We start from the raw sequence: 20628 nt of genomic DNA, 5'->3' as shown, positions 1-20628 counted from the left end.
GGTGGGTTCCCATTACTGGATCCATCTGTAGGAAACACACACACTGACTGAATACATTGTTTCTATGTGTTTATCAGATGATGGGAGATCTAGGTGGACCCTCCGTACTGCTCTCTCCTTTACAATAAAGTCTCCTCTTACCCGGTGATGTGAGGGGCGGCTGATTCTCCATCATGACGTCCTTGTAGAGATCCTTGTGTCCTTCTAAATACTCCCACTCCTCCATGGAGAAATAGACAGTGACATCCTGACACCTTATAGGAACCTGACACACACAATGATACAGTCACCATCCAGACACCCCCCTTGTCTGTTACTGGATAATGTCCCAGAATTCCCGGCACCGCTCACCTCTCCGGTGAGCACTACAAAGATCTTCTTGATGATTTCTGGAATCTTCTTGTTTTTTCTTTTTTTTTTACAAAGTTTTGGGTTTATTTCTCAGCCTATAATTGAAAAAAAAAAAACAACAGCATTTTTTCATGTACATATGGACTTAATAAAATCTTTATGTGGCCTTAAATGTAAGTACGTGAATTACTCATCGAGTTATTGCCAAGTTGACCAACCCACGCTCGCCTGGCATTATTTGAACTGGGTCGATGATCTTTGGACATGAAATGGTTAACCCCACTCAGGTTCAGAACATTCCCCCAGTTACGGGGCCGGAACATTTCCTTCATGTTGGAGACGGTGTCACCTCTTCTCACCTTAACGAATTATAAACTTCTAATTGGATTTGGGTTTTATTTCATAGCAGGTTTCCAGACATCTTCAATTCATAAACTATGATTGGAAAGAAAGAGCACAAAAGAACCATTAGCTCCTCTGCTGCCAGTTCCAACAATGTCTCCTCTTTACTTCCTCCCAACTCACCTCTCACCCGGAAACTCCTCTTTATACTTGACATCACTTCCTGTCTCTGCCTGACATCACTTCCTGTCTTCCATAGAGACTTCCTGTCTGGGTTTAAGTGAGATCACCGCAGCTAGGGGTTCGGATCCCGGTCTCAGCTACATGTGAATTGAGTTTGGTGGTCTCAGCCCGGCTCCCGGTGGGTGTGCTATGCGATGTAAGCCTGCGCTTAGTACGCCCACCCCCCTCCCACAAAAACCACCACACTTACACGCACTCGAAATTGGGTTAACATGCACGCACTTTGACAACGCGGTCTCTAAAAAGAGAGGCGAAGGACTAACGGGGCTGGTTGAGCGGGCTAGATCCTCTCACTCCCTTAGAGGGAGTCCCTCTGCCCCGTTGGGCTTCAAAGCGGAGCAGGTAGGGCGGGCTGTGTGGGAGGACCCCCTCACACACCCACCATTGCCACCCGGGGCATGGAGAAAGGTGGCAGATTGCCTCTGGGGGAGGCATGCCTACTCCCAACTCCTGCAGTCCGGCTCCTCTCTCGAGTACACGCACAAAATACACTTTAAAAAAAAAAGAAGTGAGATCACCACCTTGTGGAGCTCAGAGGAAACTGCAGCCCCCTCGTGAAACGTCTAGTAGTGTGACCAGTCATTGAAACCATAGCTCCCAACTGTCCCTGATTCCGAGGGACTGCCCCTGATTTCGAGGAATGTCCCTCTGTCCTCCTCATGTGTCCCTCATTTTGGTCTGATCTATATAGTTGTATAAAAAAATGCACTTGTTATCTATCAAAAAGTGTTTCCCAGTGCCAAACCTTTCATACAATTTCTAAATGGCTGCATTTATAAATTTTAAAAGCCAATATAAAGGAATAGTAGTGGTTAAAAAAAAAAAGCACTTGTGGATTTAATTAACCTTTTTAGGGTTAATTCCCCTTTTGAGGGGGTGTGGTAGGTGGGCGTGTCCTATGCCTACATACGTTTGTTAGTAGGTGTCCCTCATTCCTATCTCAAAATGTTGGGATGTGTGCTGAAACCAACGAGGGGGCTTATTTTATTCCACTGATACCAACAATGGCTCACTGCCTCCTGGTGTTGTCCCATGACCTCCAGTGTTCCCAGTGTCCATCCACCCTGTACCCAGTGTCCATCCAGCCTGTACCCAGTTCCCAGTGTCCATCCAGTCTGTATCCAGTTCCCAGTGTCTATCCAGCCTGTACCCAGTTCCCAGTGTCCATCCAGCCTGTATACAGTTCCCAGTGTCTATCCAGCCTGTACCCAGTTCCCAGTGTCCATCCAGCCTGTACCCAGTTCCCAGTGTCCATCCAGCCTGTTCCCAGTGTTCATCCAGCCTGTACCCAGTGTCCAGCCTGTACCCAGTTCACAGTGTACATCCAGCCTTTATCCAGTTCCCAGTGTCCATTCAGCCTCTACCTAGTTCCCAGTATCAATCCAGCCTCTACCCAGTTCCCAGTGTTCATTCAGCCTCTACCTAGTTCCCAGTGTCAATCCAGCCTCTACCCAGTTCCCAGTGTCCATCCAGACTGTACCCAGTTCCCAGTGTCCAGCCAGTACCCAGTTCCCAGTGTCCAGCCTGTACACAGTTCCCAGTGTCCAGCCTGTACCCAGTTCCCAGTGTCCAGCCTGTACCCAGTCCCCAGTGTCCATCCAGCCTGTACCAAGTTCCCAGTGTCCAGCCAGACTGTACCCAGTTTCCAGCCTGTACCCAGTTCCCAGTGTCCATCTAGCCTCTACCCAGTTCCCATTGTTCCCAGGGTAATCAGGTATTCCAGCCTACATACAGTCTTGGGTCCTACTACCAGTGAATTTGAGATTGCTCTTGTGATCCTTGTGTTCTCCCGTCTGTTTCCTGCTCCAATGATCTCCGTGGACTCCTGCCAGCATCCAGTCTTCCTTCACCATTGTGTCTCCTTTACCTACTTCTTTAGCTCCATCTAGTGGCCAAAATGTGGTACAGGTTCCTGAAATACCTCAATGAGAGAACTGTACCACATTCTGGCCACTAGATGGAGCTGATAGTACTGGAATGTATCTCTTAGAAAAATTACAGTGACACTTCATTCATTCAGCTTGCAGCATGCTTCTAACGTTCGTGCAACAAATGTTTTATAACTAGACCCCATAGAGATTGTGATGGTACCGACACCTTATAAGGGTCATCTTTAAGTAAAGCCCCCTAAACTTTTCTAATTTGAGACCCCCCCATCCCCCAATGTGCTCTTTTACCTCTGACAATTACAAAAGACTCCTGCATTGCTTTCATTTTGGCTGTAAAAATCCAGTTGAGATCTAAAGGAACCATTCAATCAGTCACCTGATTAACGATTTAAGTATATAGAAATTACAAATTTTATAGAGTATAAAATAAAAAAAACTTTGTAAATACAATTCAATTTTTATTAGATATAAATATGAAATTATATATCTGAAAATGTCATACTGGGCACGTACACCCAGCCAATGGCACTCTCCTAGCAAAGGCTGCTGCACCAAATTGTTTTTCTGTGTAGTCTGATCTCCCCTGCTCTTCAGCCAGAAGCAATATTTAACTCTTCTCTCTCTCTTTTGCTATTACAGTGTATATATCACAAGAAGAAGACGACGACTTGGTGAAAAATTTTGGTAAAATTTTTTATGAAATATTAGGCTTAGTGCAGTTTAGAGCTTGGGGCTGAAGAGCAGAGGAGATCAGACTATACTGCAGAAAGAACTCAACCAGCAGTGGCACCTCCCTCTTGCCATGTGGTTTCTGAGGTGTCCTCCTAATACCTTTAAGCTTCTGAGCTTCTGACGTAGAGCAAAACTGTAGTCTGTCTGTCTGTCTCAGAAAACATTTCCTGCACATTAATCTGCATTGGGGGACTTATGGGATCTTAGATGTCTGGAAAGATCTGCTTTTTTCGAAAAACATTTCCCACAGTCGGGACATAAATACGGCTTCTCCCCCGTGTGAGATCTGCGGTGGATAGTCAGGTCTACTTTATACACAAAACTTTTCCCGCACTCAGGACAGGAATACGGCTTCTCGCCCGTGTGGGATCTCAGATGCCCAGGAAGATGGGACTTCTGCGAGAAACCTTTCCCACACAGGGGACAGGAATACGGCTTCTCCCCCGTGTGAGACCTGTGATGCCTGGCGAGATCTTGCTTGCGCACAAAGCTTTTGTCGCACTCGGAGCAGGAATACGGCTTCTCGCCCGTGTGATATATTTGATGGGCGACAAGTTGTAATTTCTGTGAATAGCACTGTCCGCAGTCGGGGCAGGAATACGGCTTCTCGCCCGTGTGGGATCTCTGATGTCTGGAAAGATGGGCCTGCTGCGTGAAACATTTGCCGCACTCAGGGCAGGAATATGGCTTTTCCCCTGTGTGGGATCTGTGATGTCTGTCTAGTATTGATTTCTGCGAGAAACATTGCCCACACTCCGGACAAGAATACGGCTTCTCGCCCATGTGGTATTTCTGGTGTTTGGTAAGATGGCACTTCTGTGAAAAACATTTCCTGCACTCAGGACAGGAAAATGGCTTCTCCCCCGTGTGAGACATTTGGTGTCTATCAACGTGAGACTTTCTGGCAAAACACTTTCCGCAAATGGGACAGGAATAGGACCGCCGACCCATGCATGAACTGTTTTGCTCATGAAGATGGGATGAATGGGATTCTGTTAAGGTAATCATGTTATCTGCCTGAAGGATGGCTCCATCTCTTACAGTCGGAGGTTCCTCAGAATAATATTGTTGGGTGGTAGGGCTTTCTCCTGGACAATATTGTTGGGTGGTGGGGCTTTCTCCTAGACAATATTGTTGGGTGGTGGGGCTTTCTCCTAGACAATATTGTTGGGTGGTGGGGCTTTCTCCTGGACAATATTGTTGGGTGGTGGGGCTTTCTCCTGGACAATATTGTTGGGTGGTGGGGCTTTCTCCTGGACAATATTGTTGGGTGGTGGGGCTTTCTCCTGGACAATATTGTTGGGTGGTGGGGCTCTCTCCTGGACAATATTGTTGGGTGGTTAGGCTTTCTCCTGGACAATATTGTTGGGTGGTGGGGCTTTCTCCTGAACAATATTGTTGAGTAGTGATATTTTTTCCTGGACAATATTGTTGGGTGGCCAGGTTTTCTCCTGGACTATACTGTGTGATGTCCTCATCTTCTACTTTACAGTCTGGAGATAAAGTGAGACAATCCTCTGAGGTTTTCCAGATGTCGAGTCCATATACTATAAAAAAAAAAAAAACAATGAATGAAAAGGTTTATTGCTAGATAACCTCAGCCAGGGTTCAACCTACACCAGACAGCTTCAAAGCAGGTGCTGAGTATCTTATGCTTCCACCCTCAAGTAAACCAGGAAATAGTCCCTTCAAAAATAGGGACTGTCCTTTTATTGGAATGATAATGGTAATGGTGGTCCCCAACCCCTCTATCATTCATTTATGTATTACAGTTCCTTATACGGCCAATGATGTAGTAATATGAATAACAGTTGGTAAGGCCAGAGAGTGGGAATGCAGGAAGCCTAACCAACTTGCATTATGCATGACACAAATAAGGACTTAAATCATGAAAGAATGATTTTGAAGACCACCATTATTGGGTTCATAACTCAATAAGATCTTGAAGACCACCATCATTGGGTTCATGACTCAATAAGATCTTGAAGACCACCATCATTGGGTTCATGGCTCAATAAAATCTTGAAGACCACCATCATTGGGTTCATGACTCAATAAGATCTTGTAGACCACCATTATTGGGTTCATGACTCAATAAGATCTTGAAGACCAACATCATTGGGTTTATGACTCAATAAGATTTTGAAGACCACCATCATTGGGTTCATGAGTCAGTAAGGTCTTGAAGACCAACATCATTGGGTTTATGACTCAATAAGATCTTGAAGACCACCATCATTGGGTTCATGAGTCAGTAAGATCTTGAAGACCACCATCATTGGGTTCATGAGTCAGTAAGATCTTGAAGACCAACATCATTGGGTTCATGAGTCAGTAAGATCTTGAAGACCACTATTATTGGGTTCATCACTCCTTACATCACTTTCTAATGATATCTAGGATCAATTCCTATGTGTTAATGAATAAGATTTCATTCATCACTTTCTTACATCCTTATACGATCAATAATGTTATAATGAATACCAGTGGGGAAGAGCCCAAACGGAGGCCAGACAGTGGGAATGCAGGAAGCCCAACCAATTTGCATTATGCATGACACAAATAAGGACCTGAACTATGAAAGGAAGATTTTGAAGACGCCATCATTGAGTTGTTGACTTCTATTATCACTTTCTATGACACATGCGATCAATATGTGACAATTAATTACAGTGAAGAAGAGCCAAACTGGAGATCAGAGAGTGAGGGTGCAGGGAGCACGGCCAATTTGGAACATATATGACACAAATAAGATCTTGAAGATCACCAAAATTGGGTTCATGAATCAGTAAGATCTTGAAGACCACCATCATTGGGTTCATGACTCAGTAAGATCTTGAAGACCACCATCATTGGGTTCATGACTCAGTAAGATCTTGAAGACCACCATCATTGGGTTCATGACTCAATAAGATCTTGAAGACCACCATCATTGGGTTCATGACTCAGTAAGATCTTGAAGACCACCATCATTTGGTTCATGACTCAATAAGATCTTGAAGACCACCATCATTGGGTTCATGACTCAATAAGATCTTGAAGACCACCATCATTGGGCTTGTGACTCAATAAGATCTTGAAGACCACCATCACTTGGGCTTGTGACTCAACAAGATCTTGAAGACCACCATCATTTGGTTCATGACTCAATAAGATCTTGAAGACCACCATCATTGGGTTCATAACTCAATAAGATCTTGAAGACCACCATCATTGGGTTTGTGACTCAATAAGATCTTAAAGACCACCATCACTTGGGCTTGTGACTCAATAAGATCTTGAAGACCACCATCACTTGGGCTTGTGACTCAATAAGATCTTGAAGACCACCATCATTGGGTTCATCATGACTCAATAGGATCTTTAAGACCACCATCATTGGGTTCATGACTCCTTACTTTCTAATGATATTTATGATCAATGTGGTAAAGATTTCATTGATCACTTTCTCATATCCTTATACGATCAATAATGTAATAATGAATACCAGTGGGGAAGAGGCCAAAGACAGAGAGAGAGGATACAGGAAGCCCATCCAACTTGGAGCATGCATGACACAAATGAAGACCTAAACCATGAAAGGAAGTGATACTGAGGACCACCAGTATTGAGTTAATAACTCCTTATCATTTTATGATGACATATAAAGGTCTATGATTCAATCAAAAAGCATACGTAAAATGTGTAGGAGGTGCCAAAGGAATATGATCAAAAGAAGTGCATGTTATGTTTATTAAATTAGTGGATAGAGCAGAACTGACGGGTCGGAGGACATTTCATACGTCCCTGTCCTACTTTGATACAATGACTGTGGTATGAACAGAAGAAAAAGTATTTAGAATTTATGACCCACCTGTGCTGATCTCTGTAGGAGTGTCCTCCTCTACGAACGTCCTCGTCATTCCAGCCTCCTCCGTATATTGCTGATCATCCCTCACATACATCTCATCTTCTTCTGTCTTAATCTTAACTTTTATATCTATCAGATCTTCACCCTAAATTAGGAAAATTATAGAAAATAAGTATAAGCTTTCATACATATCAGACTTTTGTTGGCTTTTATGTTCTAGTTGGTCAGTCCCATCTACCTGATGATGGTGGGGGATGGTGTGACCTTCCTGTGTGGAATACAGAGGACGGGGACATCTCTCTGGTGGGTTCCCATTACTGGATCCATCTGTAGGAAACACACACACTGACTGAATACATTGTTTCTATGTGTTTATCAGATGATGGGGGATCTAGGTGGAGCCTCCGTACTGCTCTCTCCTTTACAATAAAGTCTCCTCTTACCCGGTGATGTGAAGGTTTGGCATTTCTCTATCTTTACATCCTTCAAGAAGTCCTTACTGTCTTCTAAATACCCCCAACCCTATATCAAGAAAAGGACAGTGACATCCTGACACCTTATAGGAACCTGACACACACAATGATACAGTCACCATCCAGACACATCCCTTGTCTGTTATTGGATAATGTCCCAGAATTCCCAGAATCCTCCTCACCTCTCCTGTCAGCAGCTCCATCATCTTCTTGGTGACTTCTAGAATCTTCTCCATGTTGTGTCTCTCAGGTTTTAGGGAGTCACATGGAGGCACTGTGATGGTCATATGATCACCTGACTTCACCAGAGGAAATCTCTGTATTGGAGAACCAATAGGAATATCATGTTAGAATCCCAGAATCCTCCTCACCTCTCTGGTCAGGTCTGTGTTTTATTATTAGAGATAAGAGTGATGTCATGTGACCTCCCAGAATCCTTCTCACCTCTCCGGTCAGGTCTGTGGTGTATTAATAGAGATAAGAGTGATGTCATGTGACCTCCCAGAATCCTCCTCACCTCTCCGGTCAGGTCTGTGGTGTATTAATAGAGATAAGAGTGATGTCATGTGACCTCCCAGAATCCTCCTCACCTCTCCGGTCAAGTCTGTGGTGTATTAATAGAGATAAGAGTGATGTCAGGTGACCTCCCAGAATCCTCCTCACCTCTCCGGTCAGGTCTGTGTTTTATTAATAGAGATAAGAGTGATGTCATGTGACCTCCCAGAATCCTCCTCACCTCTCCGGTCAGGTCTGTGTTTTATTAATAGAGATAAGAGTGATGTCATGTGACCTCCCAGAATCCTCCTCACCTCTCCGGTCAGCAGGTAGATGATCTCCAGGGTGAGGTTTAGTATCCTCTCAGTCATGTGACTCCGGTCCTCCTCCATCCTCAGTGATGTGGTCATGTGATCTATGCGGGTTTCTCTGTAGATGGATAATAGAGAATTATCTGGACTGTACTGGTTATACAAAATTAGAATGAGGATATATTGGGATTAATATGAGGGTTGATGTTACCATTAGAATTTCCTGATTCTGTACTATTGCTTCCGATGTGATTAAGCTCAAAACAGATTTTAATTTGTCTGGCTCCTGCCTTAACATGCAATTAGCTGTGAGGTCAGTGTGATGTCATAGGTGCTGACTCAGGATGGAGGGACATTTGAAGGAGGAGCTGTAAGGACCGTGTAGGGTTAGTGTGAATCCATGTGATGTGCTGACTCTGGATATAGGACTAGTGGGTTGGGCTTTAAAGGCACACAGTACAAATAATATAGAAAACTAGGAAAAATATATTGTTGATACAGAAATATCATAAAAACAGTTATCGATATAAAATCACGAGTGAATTTGAATTAACAACTGGTTTCACACACACGGTTCACATTCATTGTATGATTCTTAACATAGAAAGCTTAAATGAAAAGCATAATCATAAGGTAAGTTATATCACGAGTGACCGGGTGGTTATCCAAAGGAACAGGAGGGCTTGCTTTGAGCAATTCAATTTTAATTTTTTTACGTCGATTGCGTAAGTTAAAGTCGAAACCAATGACGTCCTAGTGACGTCATTTGGAGCAATGCACGCTGGGAAATTTAGCCGGCGGCGCATGCGCAGTTAAATCGCGCGGGGACGCGCCTGATTTAAATAGTACACTCCCCCTAGCCGCGGAATTTGAATTCCGCCGGGGGATTTACGATACGCCGCCACAAGTTTTGTGGTAAGTGCTTTCTGAATTAAGCATTCGCCTCAAAAACTTGCGGCGGCGGATTGTAAATTAGATAGGTTACGCGGATCTAAAGATCCGCTAACCTATCTGAATCCGGCCCAATATATACAACATTGAGTCTGACTAGCACAGATCATAGTGGGAATCTTATTCACCCTGTGCCCCTATTAGAGACAGAGGGTGATTTACACATAAGAGAGTCTGGGGAAGCTGGACACAGAGTTTTCCGAGCTCTCCAAGGTAAGCTGAGTTGCACAAACCCCCCACCCAACGTGACAGCACAGACACACAGGCTTGGCCTGAGGAAAGGACTCAGAGTTATGAAGTTATGAAACGTCTTCAACATTTAGGTCATGGTATATCTAGAAATAGTTACATTCAACTGGGCTTGTCCTGTAATCTTGAAGTTGTTATGTATCTTGCCCAAGCCACTTCTTCAGTTGGAGTAGCTACGAAATATCTTCAACATTACAGAACAAGTCCAGGTGAATGTAACTAGCTACCAATAGATGTACCATGACCTTGTTAATCGAGAACCTTCAGAGCCACACAGGCTTTGCCTGAAGAAGGGGCTTGGAGAAGCTATGAAACATCTTCAACATTCAGGTCATGGTACATCAAGTAGTAGTTGGTCACATTCAACTGGGCTTATTCTGTAATGTTGAAAATGTTTTGTGTCTTGTCCAAAGACACTTCTTCAGTTGGAGAAGCTACAAACATTACAGGACAAGCCCAGTTGAATCTACTACTTGATGTACCATGACCTAAATGTTGAATACATTTCATAGCTTCTCCAAGCCCTTTCTTCAGGCCAAGCCTACGTGTCTCTAAAGGTTTTCATTTGTCCAGGTCATGGTACATCAAGTAGTAGCTACCGTGTTTCCCTGAAAATAAGCCCGGGTCTTATATAAATTTTTGCAACCAAAAACACACTAGGGCTTATTTTCGGGGTAGGGCTTGCAATTTAATCCCCAGTGTGCACAGCCTAAAAGTGCTTGAAAAATGCCAGAATGCACCGCCATCACAGCAGAATATAATGCAATGGGTATTTGTCTCTGCAATCCAATTGTGTCACATACCTTCCCACATCGCCGATGGGTGCTTCTGTGACCCACCAGATCCTTCTTCCCTGGCACAAGCACTGCAGAGGGAGGGGGGCCAAGATCCCAGAAGAGGAGAAGAGGAGGGCAGCGGGGATCAGCTCAGCACTTCCGTGACCCACCAGATCATTCTTCCCTGGCACAAGCAATACAGAGGGGCCAAGATCCCCTGATGACAGCTGGCAGAAGAGGAGGGCAGCGGGGATCAGCTGAGTACAGCTCGGCGCTTCCGTGACCCGCCTGAGTTCTTCTACCTGCTCTGAGCCTTGCAGAGGGTGGGCTGAATTCCCCCGCTGACAGTTGGGTTTAGGGGAGAACTCCAGCGGCCCACAACTAGCCTAAGCTAGGGCTTATTTTGGTAGTAGGGCTTATATTACAGCCCTCCTGGAAAATCAGGGTAGGTCTTACTTTCGGGGAAACACGGTAGTTACATTCAACTGGACTTGTTCTATAAATTTGAAGACGTCTTGTAGTGTCCTCAACTTAGGAAATGGCTTGGATAAACGAACTCCAATCCAATCCAACGTTACAGAACAAGCCCAGTTGAATGTGACCAACTACTACTAGATGTACCATGACCTAAATGTTGAAAACATTTCATAGCTTCTCCAAGCTCTTTCTTCAGGCTAAGCCTATGTGTCTCTAAATGTTCTAATTTATCCTTATGACCTAGATAAACGAGAACCTTCATGGACATAAAAACCAAGATATACGCAATAAAATCTGCATACAACAGATAATGCTATACCCTCCACCCAAAAAAGATTTCACATGTTAAGCCCTGTACACACGCGGCTCGGCGGTAAAAAGTCAGCAGAGAAAACCGAGGGGGAAAGCCGAGAACCCGGCAGGAAAACTGCCATGGAGCTTTGGCCAGGAATCCCGGCCGTGTGTATGCTCCATCGGCACTGCCTCGCAGTCTTTCCCATAGGTAAATAGTAGATCTGGTGAAAAAAAAAAACGTTGGGAATCCCGACAGGGAAAATATAGAGCAGATTCTCTATTTTCCCGACTGTTTTCCTGACGGGAAAACTGCGAGGAAGCACACACGTTCGGTTTTCCCGGCCAAAAGCTCTCCTGGCAGTTTTCCTGCTGGGAAAACGAGTCGTGTGTATGAGGCTTTAGACTGCTAACATGAAATTGTACAAATCCAACACTTTTCCAAATCGAAGAAAATATTATGTGAGTGCACACAGGTTGTCTCCCTTGAGTGGTTAATATAATCTCTATGCGGTATAAGTGTCTTAGCATCAGCCGGTGATGAAAGTCACCATATCGTAATATAATATCTTAAGTTATTACCTCCTCTCTTGCCAGTTCCAGCAATGTCTTCTCTCTACTTCCTCCCGACTCTCCTCTTCACTTCCTACTTATACTTGACATCACTTCCTTTCCATGCGTTCCAGCTATTCCCGTCTACGCGTTCCACGATGAAGGTCGCCATCTTGTGGTGAATATGAAAACTGCAGCCTTCATTAACTCTTACTGGTCTGACTGGTGGCGCGTTTGCTCGTTCCAGCTTCATGTTATTACGTGTCCATATCACACATTGGTTAGACCAGCCCTTCCCAACCATTTTACCATGGAGGGACCCCTTGAAATAACATTTCCGTTCTCAGAGAATCACTGCTAATAATTACTATGTAGCGCCTGTGTACTTTCGTACAGGTGCTATATTTAAATTTAGTGGGGGAATGAGAGAGTTATGTTGCTCTCATTCTTTGATTTGTCAAATTTGGCTGTTGCCAAATCTGGATTGTTTTGTGGGTCAGTCTGTACTCTAGAGATGCAGTCTCATCTCTGGGCGGCAGGTGGCACCAGAGGGGTCCAGGCGGAGCCGCTTCTTCCCAGCAGCCAATGAGAGGAGTTTTACCTCGCGGGGCATGCTGGGGAGGGGTATTTCTGTGGCGGAGGCTGTTGTTCGGGGTTCTTTGCGGGTTCCTGTTCCAGGTGCGGCACCCACCTTTAGGGTGTGCGCACATCACGGGCCCCACCACTGACCACTGACTTACTGGGTCCCCATTTCTATTGAGAAGATCCCAAGCTGGGTGCTGTTCAGTGGGGGATTGGTCTGAGGAGAACCCAGAGGCAGGTGATTCAACAGGCTTGAACGAACCACTGGGGATCTGGGTGACCGGACACTGACAGGTTACATTCAAACTGTCGGTCGGTAACCCCAAAAGACATACTGGGAGGATTCGCTCTATCGTTCGAACTTTCAAGCACTAGGCCTGTGGCAGAGGTCTCACTTTAACATCCCAATCTAATCAGAGCCAAGTCGGCGACAGAGACTTGTTCCTCCCTGAAGTTGTAAGTGGCGCTCTGGCTGCCAGGCCTGTGAGAGGCCTCGTACACACGACAGAGATTCTCGGCAGAATTCGCCGAGAAACTCGGTCAAAACCCGGATTCTGCCGAGAATCTCTGTCGTCTGTACAGTTTTGGCTCGATGGAGCCGCCGAGGAGCTCGACGAGAAAATAGAGAACATGTTCTCTATTTTCTCGTTGGCCGCGTTGTTCTATAGGAGAAATCCCAAAAATATTCCGATTGCACACCTTCCGGCAAAATGGCCAAGTAGTAAAAGGGTGCTGAAACGATCACCGGCTGGGAACCGGAAAGTAAATCATATATATATATACTCGCCAGCACACCAGGAATCATAACGTCCAAAGATTTAATGCATATCTATTATGTCAAAAAGAGCAACGTTTCGAGGCCACGCAGGACCTCTTCGTCAGGCAATCTTTTTGGCATCTTTTTGCCTGACGAAGAGGTCCTGCGTGGCCTCGAAACGTTGCTCTTTTTGACATAATAGATATGCATTAAATCTTTGGACGTTATGATTCCTGGTGTGCTGGCGAGTATATATATATATGTTCTATAGGAGAAGGCGGCCCGCCGAGCTCCTCGGCGGCTTCATCCCAAAACGAGACGAGGAACTCGACGTGCCAAGCACGTCGAGTTCCTCTGTCGTGTGTACGGGGCCAGAGAGGTCTGTCCAGGGGCACTTCACCCACTCCGGCTGGAGTGGCGACGAGACGAATACAATTACTAAAGGGCAGGATTGCCTTTACTATCCATAGCCTGATTCTGTGAAGTTGCTCTTCCTTCATCAACCTATCCTGTCTACCTCAAGTTGAATGTTGGTCGTGTTTGAACGGAGAATAAAGCATTGTAAACGTCAACCAACGGTCTGGACATTCTGGGCCACATTCACATAGATCCCGCGTTGGCGTAGTGTAAGCCATTTACACCACGCCACCGCAACTTACTGGAGCAAGTGCCGTATTCTCCAAGCACTTGCTCCGTAATTTGCGTCGGCGTAGTGTAAATGGCCTGGTGTATGGCCGCGTAATTCAAAGGGGGCGGCTTGTATTCAAATTAAGCGCGTCCCCGCGCCGATTGAACTGCGCATGCGCCGGGCTGAAAAATAGCCCAGTGCGCATGCTCCAGCTCACGACGGAAAACGTCAATGACGCCGACGTGAGCGTCATTGATGTAAAGTCGTATTCAAGAACGACTTAGTAAAACGACGTAACTGACGGAAAAAGACAACGCGGACCCGACGCCATACTTAACATGGCATACGGCGGACTGGCGTAAGGTTACCCCTCATATAGCAGGGGTAACCTTACACTTACGGAAACGACGACGACGCATCGCAAATTCATTCGGGAATCGGCGTATCAGGCTCATTTGCATAGTCAAATGAGACCTGAACGTAAACGCCACCTAGCGGTCAGCGTTGTATTGCATTTAGGATCCGACGGTGTAAGTGACTTACACCAGTCGGATCCTAGCCGAATTCCGGCGTATCTTGTTTTGCGAATACAAAACAATGATACACTGGCGGGAATTTCGAATTACGCCGGTGTATCTGTAGATACACCGGCGTAACTCTTTTGAGAATCTGGCCCTCTATTACTAGGTAACGTACGCTGATCCCAAATCTAACCAGCGGCTCCTCCGGGGGTAGCGCTACAACTATATCTACAGCGGGGGCCTCAAACAGGCCGCCCTCCAGCTGGTGCAGAACTACAAGTCCCATCATGCCCCAGTCTATGAGAGTCATGCTTGTAACTGTCAGCCTTGCAATGCCTCATGGGAATTGTAGTTCTGCAACAGCTGGAGGGCCAACAGTTTGAGACCCCTGATCTACAGCCTATGGTACATTAGCATGATGGTTAGTGGGAAGAATGCTCCTTACATTTGTATTCATTGGGAAGAATTTCTCCCCTTACAGATAGATAAAAATATCAATGGTGTCAATAGTGGGAACCTAACTGAGAGGCAGAAATTGTTCATTGCTCAAGGAACCCCTAGCAACCTCTGGCGGAACCCTAGAACTATGGTTGAGGAAGAAGGTTCCTTACACTTGTAGTCATTGGGAAGAATTACACAGGATCGGAAATTCTGACAACAAAACCGTGGATTTGTTTCCGACGGAATGTTGGCTCAAACTTGTCTTAGATACACACGGTCACACAAATGTTGTCGCAAATTCCGATCATCAAGAACGCAGTGACGTACAACACTACAACGACCCGAGAAAAATGAAGTTCAATGATTTCGAGCACGCGTCGAATTGATTCCGAGCATGCGTAGGATTTTTGTGGGTCGGAATTGGATATACACCCGGTCGGAATTTCCGACAATAACTTTTGTTGTCGAAAAAAATTGAGAACCAGCTCTCAATCATTTGATGTCGGAAATTCCTACAGCAAATGTCCGATGGAGCCTACACACGGTCGGAATATCCGACCAAAAGCTCACATCAAACATTTGTTGTCGGAAATTCCGATCGTGTGTACGCGGCATTAAGTGTTATGATGCCTCCTGGCATATATAAATATATCTTTAATAGCACCAAAAAAGCATTTACTGTAAGTGCACGTGGGTTGTTTATTTACACCTGAACGCATTAAAATGTCTGGAAGGACAACAAACAGAGGCAGAGAGTCACGAGGGCAACCAGGCTCTGCATGTAGAGGCAACGCTGGTGGTGGACGTGGTGCATCCTCTTCAGCACGTGGCCGTGGCCGCTCGTCCTTCTTTTTTCGGGAGCTGGCCGTGTTGAGCCTCAACATGCAGAGAAATTAGTAGAGTGGATGACCAAGCCGTCCTCATCCTCCTCATCCTCTCTCACACAGACTGATCATAGTTTGTCTGGCAAAGCAGCTGCCAAGGCGTCCTCTTCCCTCTGCACAATGGCATCACACAATCCTTCCCTAGTCCCACCGTGTCCTCCTGAGGAGTCCCCCGAACTGTTTCAACACAGTGTTGGGTACATGCTGAATCAAGATGCACAGCGTTTTGAAGGCTCCGATGATGGAACACAGATAGAGGAAGGCATTGATGTGAGCCCAGGAAGAGGGGGTGGCGGAGAGGGACAGCAATCTGGCAGTGATGTTCCCCCAGCTGGAGCATACTGCCAGGTTTTCGACAGTGATGAGGAGGGAGGGGATGATGAGGTCACTGACTCTACATGGGTGCCTGATAGGAGAGAGGAGGAGGAGGAAGAGGAGGAGGACGAGGCACATCTCCAAAGAGGCAGGATGCCCTCCAGGGGTCAGGTTAAGGGCACACCAACTGCATTACATCGCACATCTACGCTTGTGCATGGCGCTGCTGTGTCTATACGGTACAGCAAAAGTTCTTTGGTGTGGGCCTTTTTTGAAACATGTCCATCAGATCGTACCTTTGCTATTTGCAACATATGTCGCAAGCGTATCTCGCATGGCCAAAACATCACCCGCTTGGGCACCACATGTTTGTCCAGACATATGTCGAGCTGCCATGCAGCTTGTTGGCAAGCATACCAGAAAGACCCACACCAAAGACCAAAGCGGACCTCCCCTTGCCCTTCTGTGACCTCCAACCCCACTAGACCCCCAGTCCTCTCTGAAGCCTGCACTGAAGGTGTAGAAATAGGTGTGTCACAACCTAGTAGTGGTAGTACATGCGGGCAATCTACTGATAGTACCAGACAAATTTCCCTGCCCCAGCTGCTGCAGCGCCGAAAGAAGTACGCTCCCAGCCATCCACATGCCCAGCGGTTGAATGCTAGCTTAGCAAAATTGCTAGCACTTCAACTGCTACCTTTTCAGTTGGTAGATTCTGCCCCCTTCCGTGAGTTTGTGGAATGTGCAGCCCAAGAGATGCCATGCGGTGCTAGAGCTGGTGTGCTTGGGAGACAGGAGCCACACTGGGGAAGAGGTTCTTTCAGCTCTGCAGGGGCAGGCTCAGAGGTGGTTGACGCCACGCCAGCTGAAGCCTGGAATGGTGGTCAGCGATAATGGCACCAACCTCCTTTCTGCCCTGCGACAGGGAAAACTCACCCATGTGCCCTGTTTTGCGCATGTCCTGAATTTGGTGGTGCAGCGGTTCTTGGGCAGGTACCCAGGCTTACAGGATGTCCTGAAGCAGGCCAGGAAAGTCTGTGTGCATTTCCGGAGGTCATATAATGCCACTGCTCGGCTGACAGACCTCCAAAGGGAATACAACCTGCCCAAGAACCGCCTAATCTGTGACATGCCCACCAGATGGAACTCTACGTTGGCCATGCTGCAGCGGCTGCACACGCAGCAGAGGGCCATCAATGAGTACCTGTGCCAATATGGCAGCAGAATTGGGTCAGGGGAGCTTGGTTTTTTTTCACCACGCCAGTGGGCCTTGATCAGGGATGCATGCACTGTCCTGTCACCATTTAAGGAGGCCACGAGGATGGTGAGCAGTGACAGTGCATGCATCAGTGAGACTGTCCCTCTTATTCACATGTTGGAGCACACGCTACGTGGAATAATGGACAGGGCCCTTGAGGCAGAACAGAGGGAGGAAGAGGAGGACTTCCTTACCTCTCAAGGCCCCCTTTATCCAGACAGTGGTCCTGCTTTCCCACCTAGCACACAGGAAGAGGAGGAGGAAGATGAGGAGAAGGAGGATGATTGTATCAGCAGCATGGAGGTGGAGCCTAGCACTCAGCATCAGCAGCAGCAGTCTTCAAGGGATCATTTACAGTCCCAAGGAACACGTGGACTTTTACGTGACTGGGATGAGGTGGCTGCGGATCCTGTCGTCCTCAGTGACCCAGAGGACTGTGCCCCGAATGCCTCTGCAAACCTACGCTGCATGGCCTCCCTGATCCTGCAAAGCCTGCGTAAGGATCCTTGTGTATGTGCTATCAAGGAGAGGGATCATTACTGGCTGGCAACTCTTCTTGATCCACGTTACAAGAGTAAGGTTGCGGACCTTATGTTGCCATCGCAGAGGGAGCAGAAGATGAAACTTCTGCGGGAGGCCTTGCAGAAGGGTCTGTGCAATGCGTTCCCAGAACCGGGGGGATTACCAAAACCTGGCCCTGGACAACGTGTTGCTGAGGCTTCAGTGAGTCACAGAAGGAGCGGTGGAGAAGGTGGCCATCTGACCGATGCGTTCAGACAATTCTTTAGTCCGCAGCCCCAAGGTCTGACCGGTTCCAGCAACCATCGCCAGCGTCTGGTTTACATGGTCCGGGAATACCTAGGGGAAAGATCCGACTTGGACACCTTCCCCACGGAAAATCCTCTGGCTTACTGGGTCTTGAGGATGGATCACTGGCCAGAGTTTGCACAGTACGCAATTGAGCTACTGGCTTGCCTTGCATCCAGTGTTCTTTCAGAACGCACATTCAGTGCTGCTGGAGGCTTTGTGACCGATCACAGGGTGCGCCTCTCCACCGACTCTGTTGATCGTCTGACCTTCATCAAAATGAATCAGGCTTGGATCAACACCAGCTACCAAGCACCTGATGCTGATGTTACTGAATAATACATTTTTGTTGAAATGTCAGATCCCTTTGAGACTGCTGATGCTGAGTGACTGTCCTGTTATGCTGCTGATGGAATATCCTTCTCCTCCTCACTTTTCTTGCTGATAGCTAGTAAGAAATTTTGTGTTTCTGGGCTCCGCCACCAGTGCCTAAGGCCTAATTTTTCTGCCCCTGTTTAACAGGGGTGCCTAATAACAATTTTTGATGCAATACTTTGCACGTGGCTCCTTGTTGCGCTCCAATTACAGTTATTGGGAGGGGACCGAACGCGGGTATGTTGGGCTCATCCCTAGTAATCAGGTATTCCAGCCTACATACAGTCTTGGGTTCTACTACCAGTGAATTTGAGAATGCTCTTGTGATCCTTGTGTTCTCCCGTCTGTTTCCTGCTCCAATGATTTCTGTGCACTCCTGCCAGCATCCAGTCTTCCTTCACCATTGTGTCTCCTTTACCTACTTCTTTAGCTCCATCTAGTGGCCAAAATGTGGTATACGTTCCTGAAATACCTCAATGAGAGAACTGTACCACATTCTGGCCACTAGATGGAGCTGATAGTACTGGAATGTATCTCTTAGAAAAATTACAGTGAGGCCCCGTACACACGTCCGAGGAACTCGACGTGCCAAACACATCGAGTTCCTCGTCGAGTTCTGTGTTGAAGCCGCCGAGGCCGACTTTCCTCATTGAAGAACGAGGAAATAGAGAACATGTTCTCTATTTGGCCCGAGGAGTTCCTCGTCGGCTTCCTCGCTGAAAAGTGTACACACGACCGAGTTTCTCGGCAGAATCCGGCTCCGATCGAGTTTCTGGCTGAATTCTGCCGAGAAACTCGGTCGTGTGTACGGGGCCTCACACTTCATTCAAGTGTGAGGCCCCGTGTTTTATAACTAGACCCCATAGAGATTGTGATGGTACCGTCACCTTATAAGGGTCATCTTTAAAGTGGAGTTCCACCCATAAATATAACATTACATCAGTAGTTTTAAAAAAATGTCATTAGTCCTTTACGAATTTTTTTTTTTAGATGCCTTCAAAGTGTTGTTGCTAGGCAGAATAGTTAATCTTCCCTCTTCCTGCACCTAGGTGCCTAATGCACCGCACAGACTCCTGGCAATGTAGTGGGTGTAACTTTCCAGGAGTCTGTGCACTCCCCAGTCTCAAAGAATCATGTGACTTGGACAGCACAGGTGCTGAAACCTGATCTGACACTGCTTGTGCAGCACTGAGCATGTGCAAGGCTGAAATCCAGGAAGTCATACAGTCTGGCTTCATGATGCCCACACTTAAGATGGCCCCAGTCAATTTCTATTTTATAAAGTGTCTAAATGCTGTAACAACCTAACTAAATGGACCTTAGTTTACAGACTAACTTTACTAGAATACATTAAGCTTGTGTATTACGGGGGTATTTATATTTAAAAAGTGAAATTGTGGCCGGAACTCCGCTTTAAGTAAAGCCCCCTAAACTTTTCTAATTTGAGACCCCCCCCATCCCCCAATGTGCTCTTTTACCTCTGACAATTACAAAAGACTCCTGCATTGCTTTCATTTTGGCTGTAAAAATCCAGTTGAGATCTAAAGGAACCATTCAATCAGTCATCTGATTAATGATTTAAGTATATAGAAATTTAAATTTTTATAGAGTATAAAATAAAATAAACTTTGTAAATACAATTCAATTTTTATTAGATATAAATATGAAATGATATATCTGAAAATTTCATACTGACCACGTACACCCAGCCAATGGCACTCTCCTAGCAAAGGCTGCTGCACCAAATTGTTTTTCTGTGTAGTCTGATCTCCCCTGCTCTTCAGCCAGAAGCAATATTTAGCTCTTCTCCCACCATCAACCTTCAATTAGCTTTGGCTGATTTACCAATGTTTGTACTAGCCAGGACATATACTACATTGCCAAAAGTATTGGGACGCCTGCCTTTAAATGCACATGAACTTTAATGGCCTCCAGTCTTAGTCCGTAGGGTTCAATATTGAGTTGGCCCCGCCCTTTGCAGCTATAACAGCTTCAACTCTTCTGGGAAGGCCATCCACAAGGTTTAGGAGTGTGTCTACGGGAATGTTTGACCATTCTTCCAGAAGCATACGCGGATC

General features: G+C 46.2%; 1 protein-coding gene and 1 long non-coding RNA gene across 2 annotated transcripts; both read right to left on the bottom strand.

Moving 5' to 3' along the window:
• Window positions 1-3262: 3262 nt before the first annotated feature.
• Window positions 3263-6379, bottom strand: LOC120910580 (zinc finger protein OZF-like). The gene is made up of 2 exons (XM_040322339.1): window positions 6229-6379; window positions 3263-5104 (listed from the first exon to the last, which is right to left on the bottom strand). Exons 1-2 carry the CDS (start codon window positions 6377-6379, stop codon window positions 3732-3734), a joined length of 1524 nt encoding a protein of 507 aa, XP_040178273.1. The 3' UTR covers window positions 3263-3731.
• Window positions 6380-7695: 1316 nt separating this feature from the next.
• On the bottom strand, window positions 7696-8103 carry LOC120909546. Its single transcript, XR_005741294.1, has 3 exons — window positions 8063-8103; window positions 7851-7929; window positions 7696-7734 (listed from the first exon to the last, which is right to left on the bottom strand). It is a non-coding gene; the product is annotated as an uncharacterized LOC120909546 (long non-coding RNA).
• Between the last annotated feature and the right edge of the window lie 12525 nt (window positions 8104-20628).

Source organism: Rana temporaria, chromosome 8 (assembly GCF_905171775.1).
Source record: "Rana temporaria chromosome 8, aRanTem1.1, whole genome shotgun sequence".
NCBI lineage: Eukaryota > Metazoa > Chordata > Amphibia > Anura > Ranidae > Rana > Rana temporaria.
Note: the sequence above shows the minus strand (reverse complement) of the source record. Positions and strands in the feature narration are given on the sequence as shown.

Coding starts and splice junctions, on each gene's coding strand:
- LOC120910580 (XM_040322339.1), bottom strand. CDS start 6,379: ATGAACCCAATGATGGTGGTCTTCAAGATCTTACTGATTCATGAACCC. Junction 5,105..6,228: donor CAGTTTGGCTCTTCTTCACT/GTAATTAATTGT, acceptor TTTTTTTTATAG/TATATGGACTCGACATCTGG.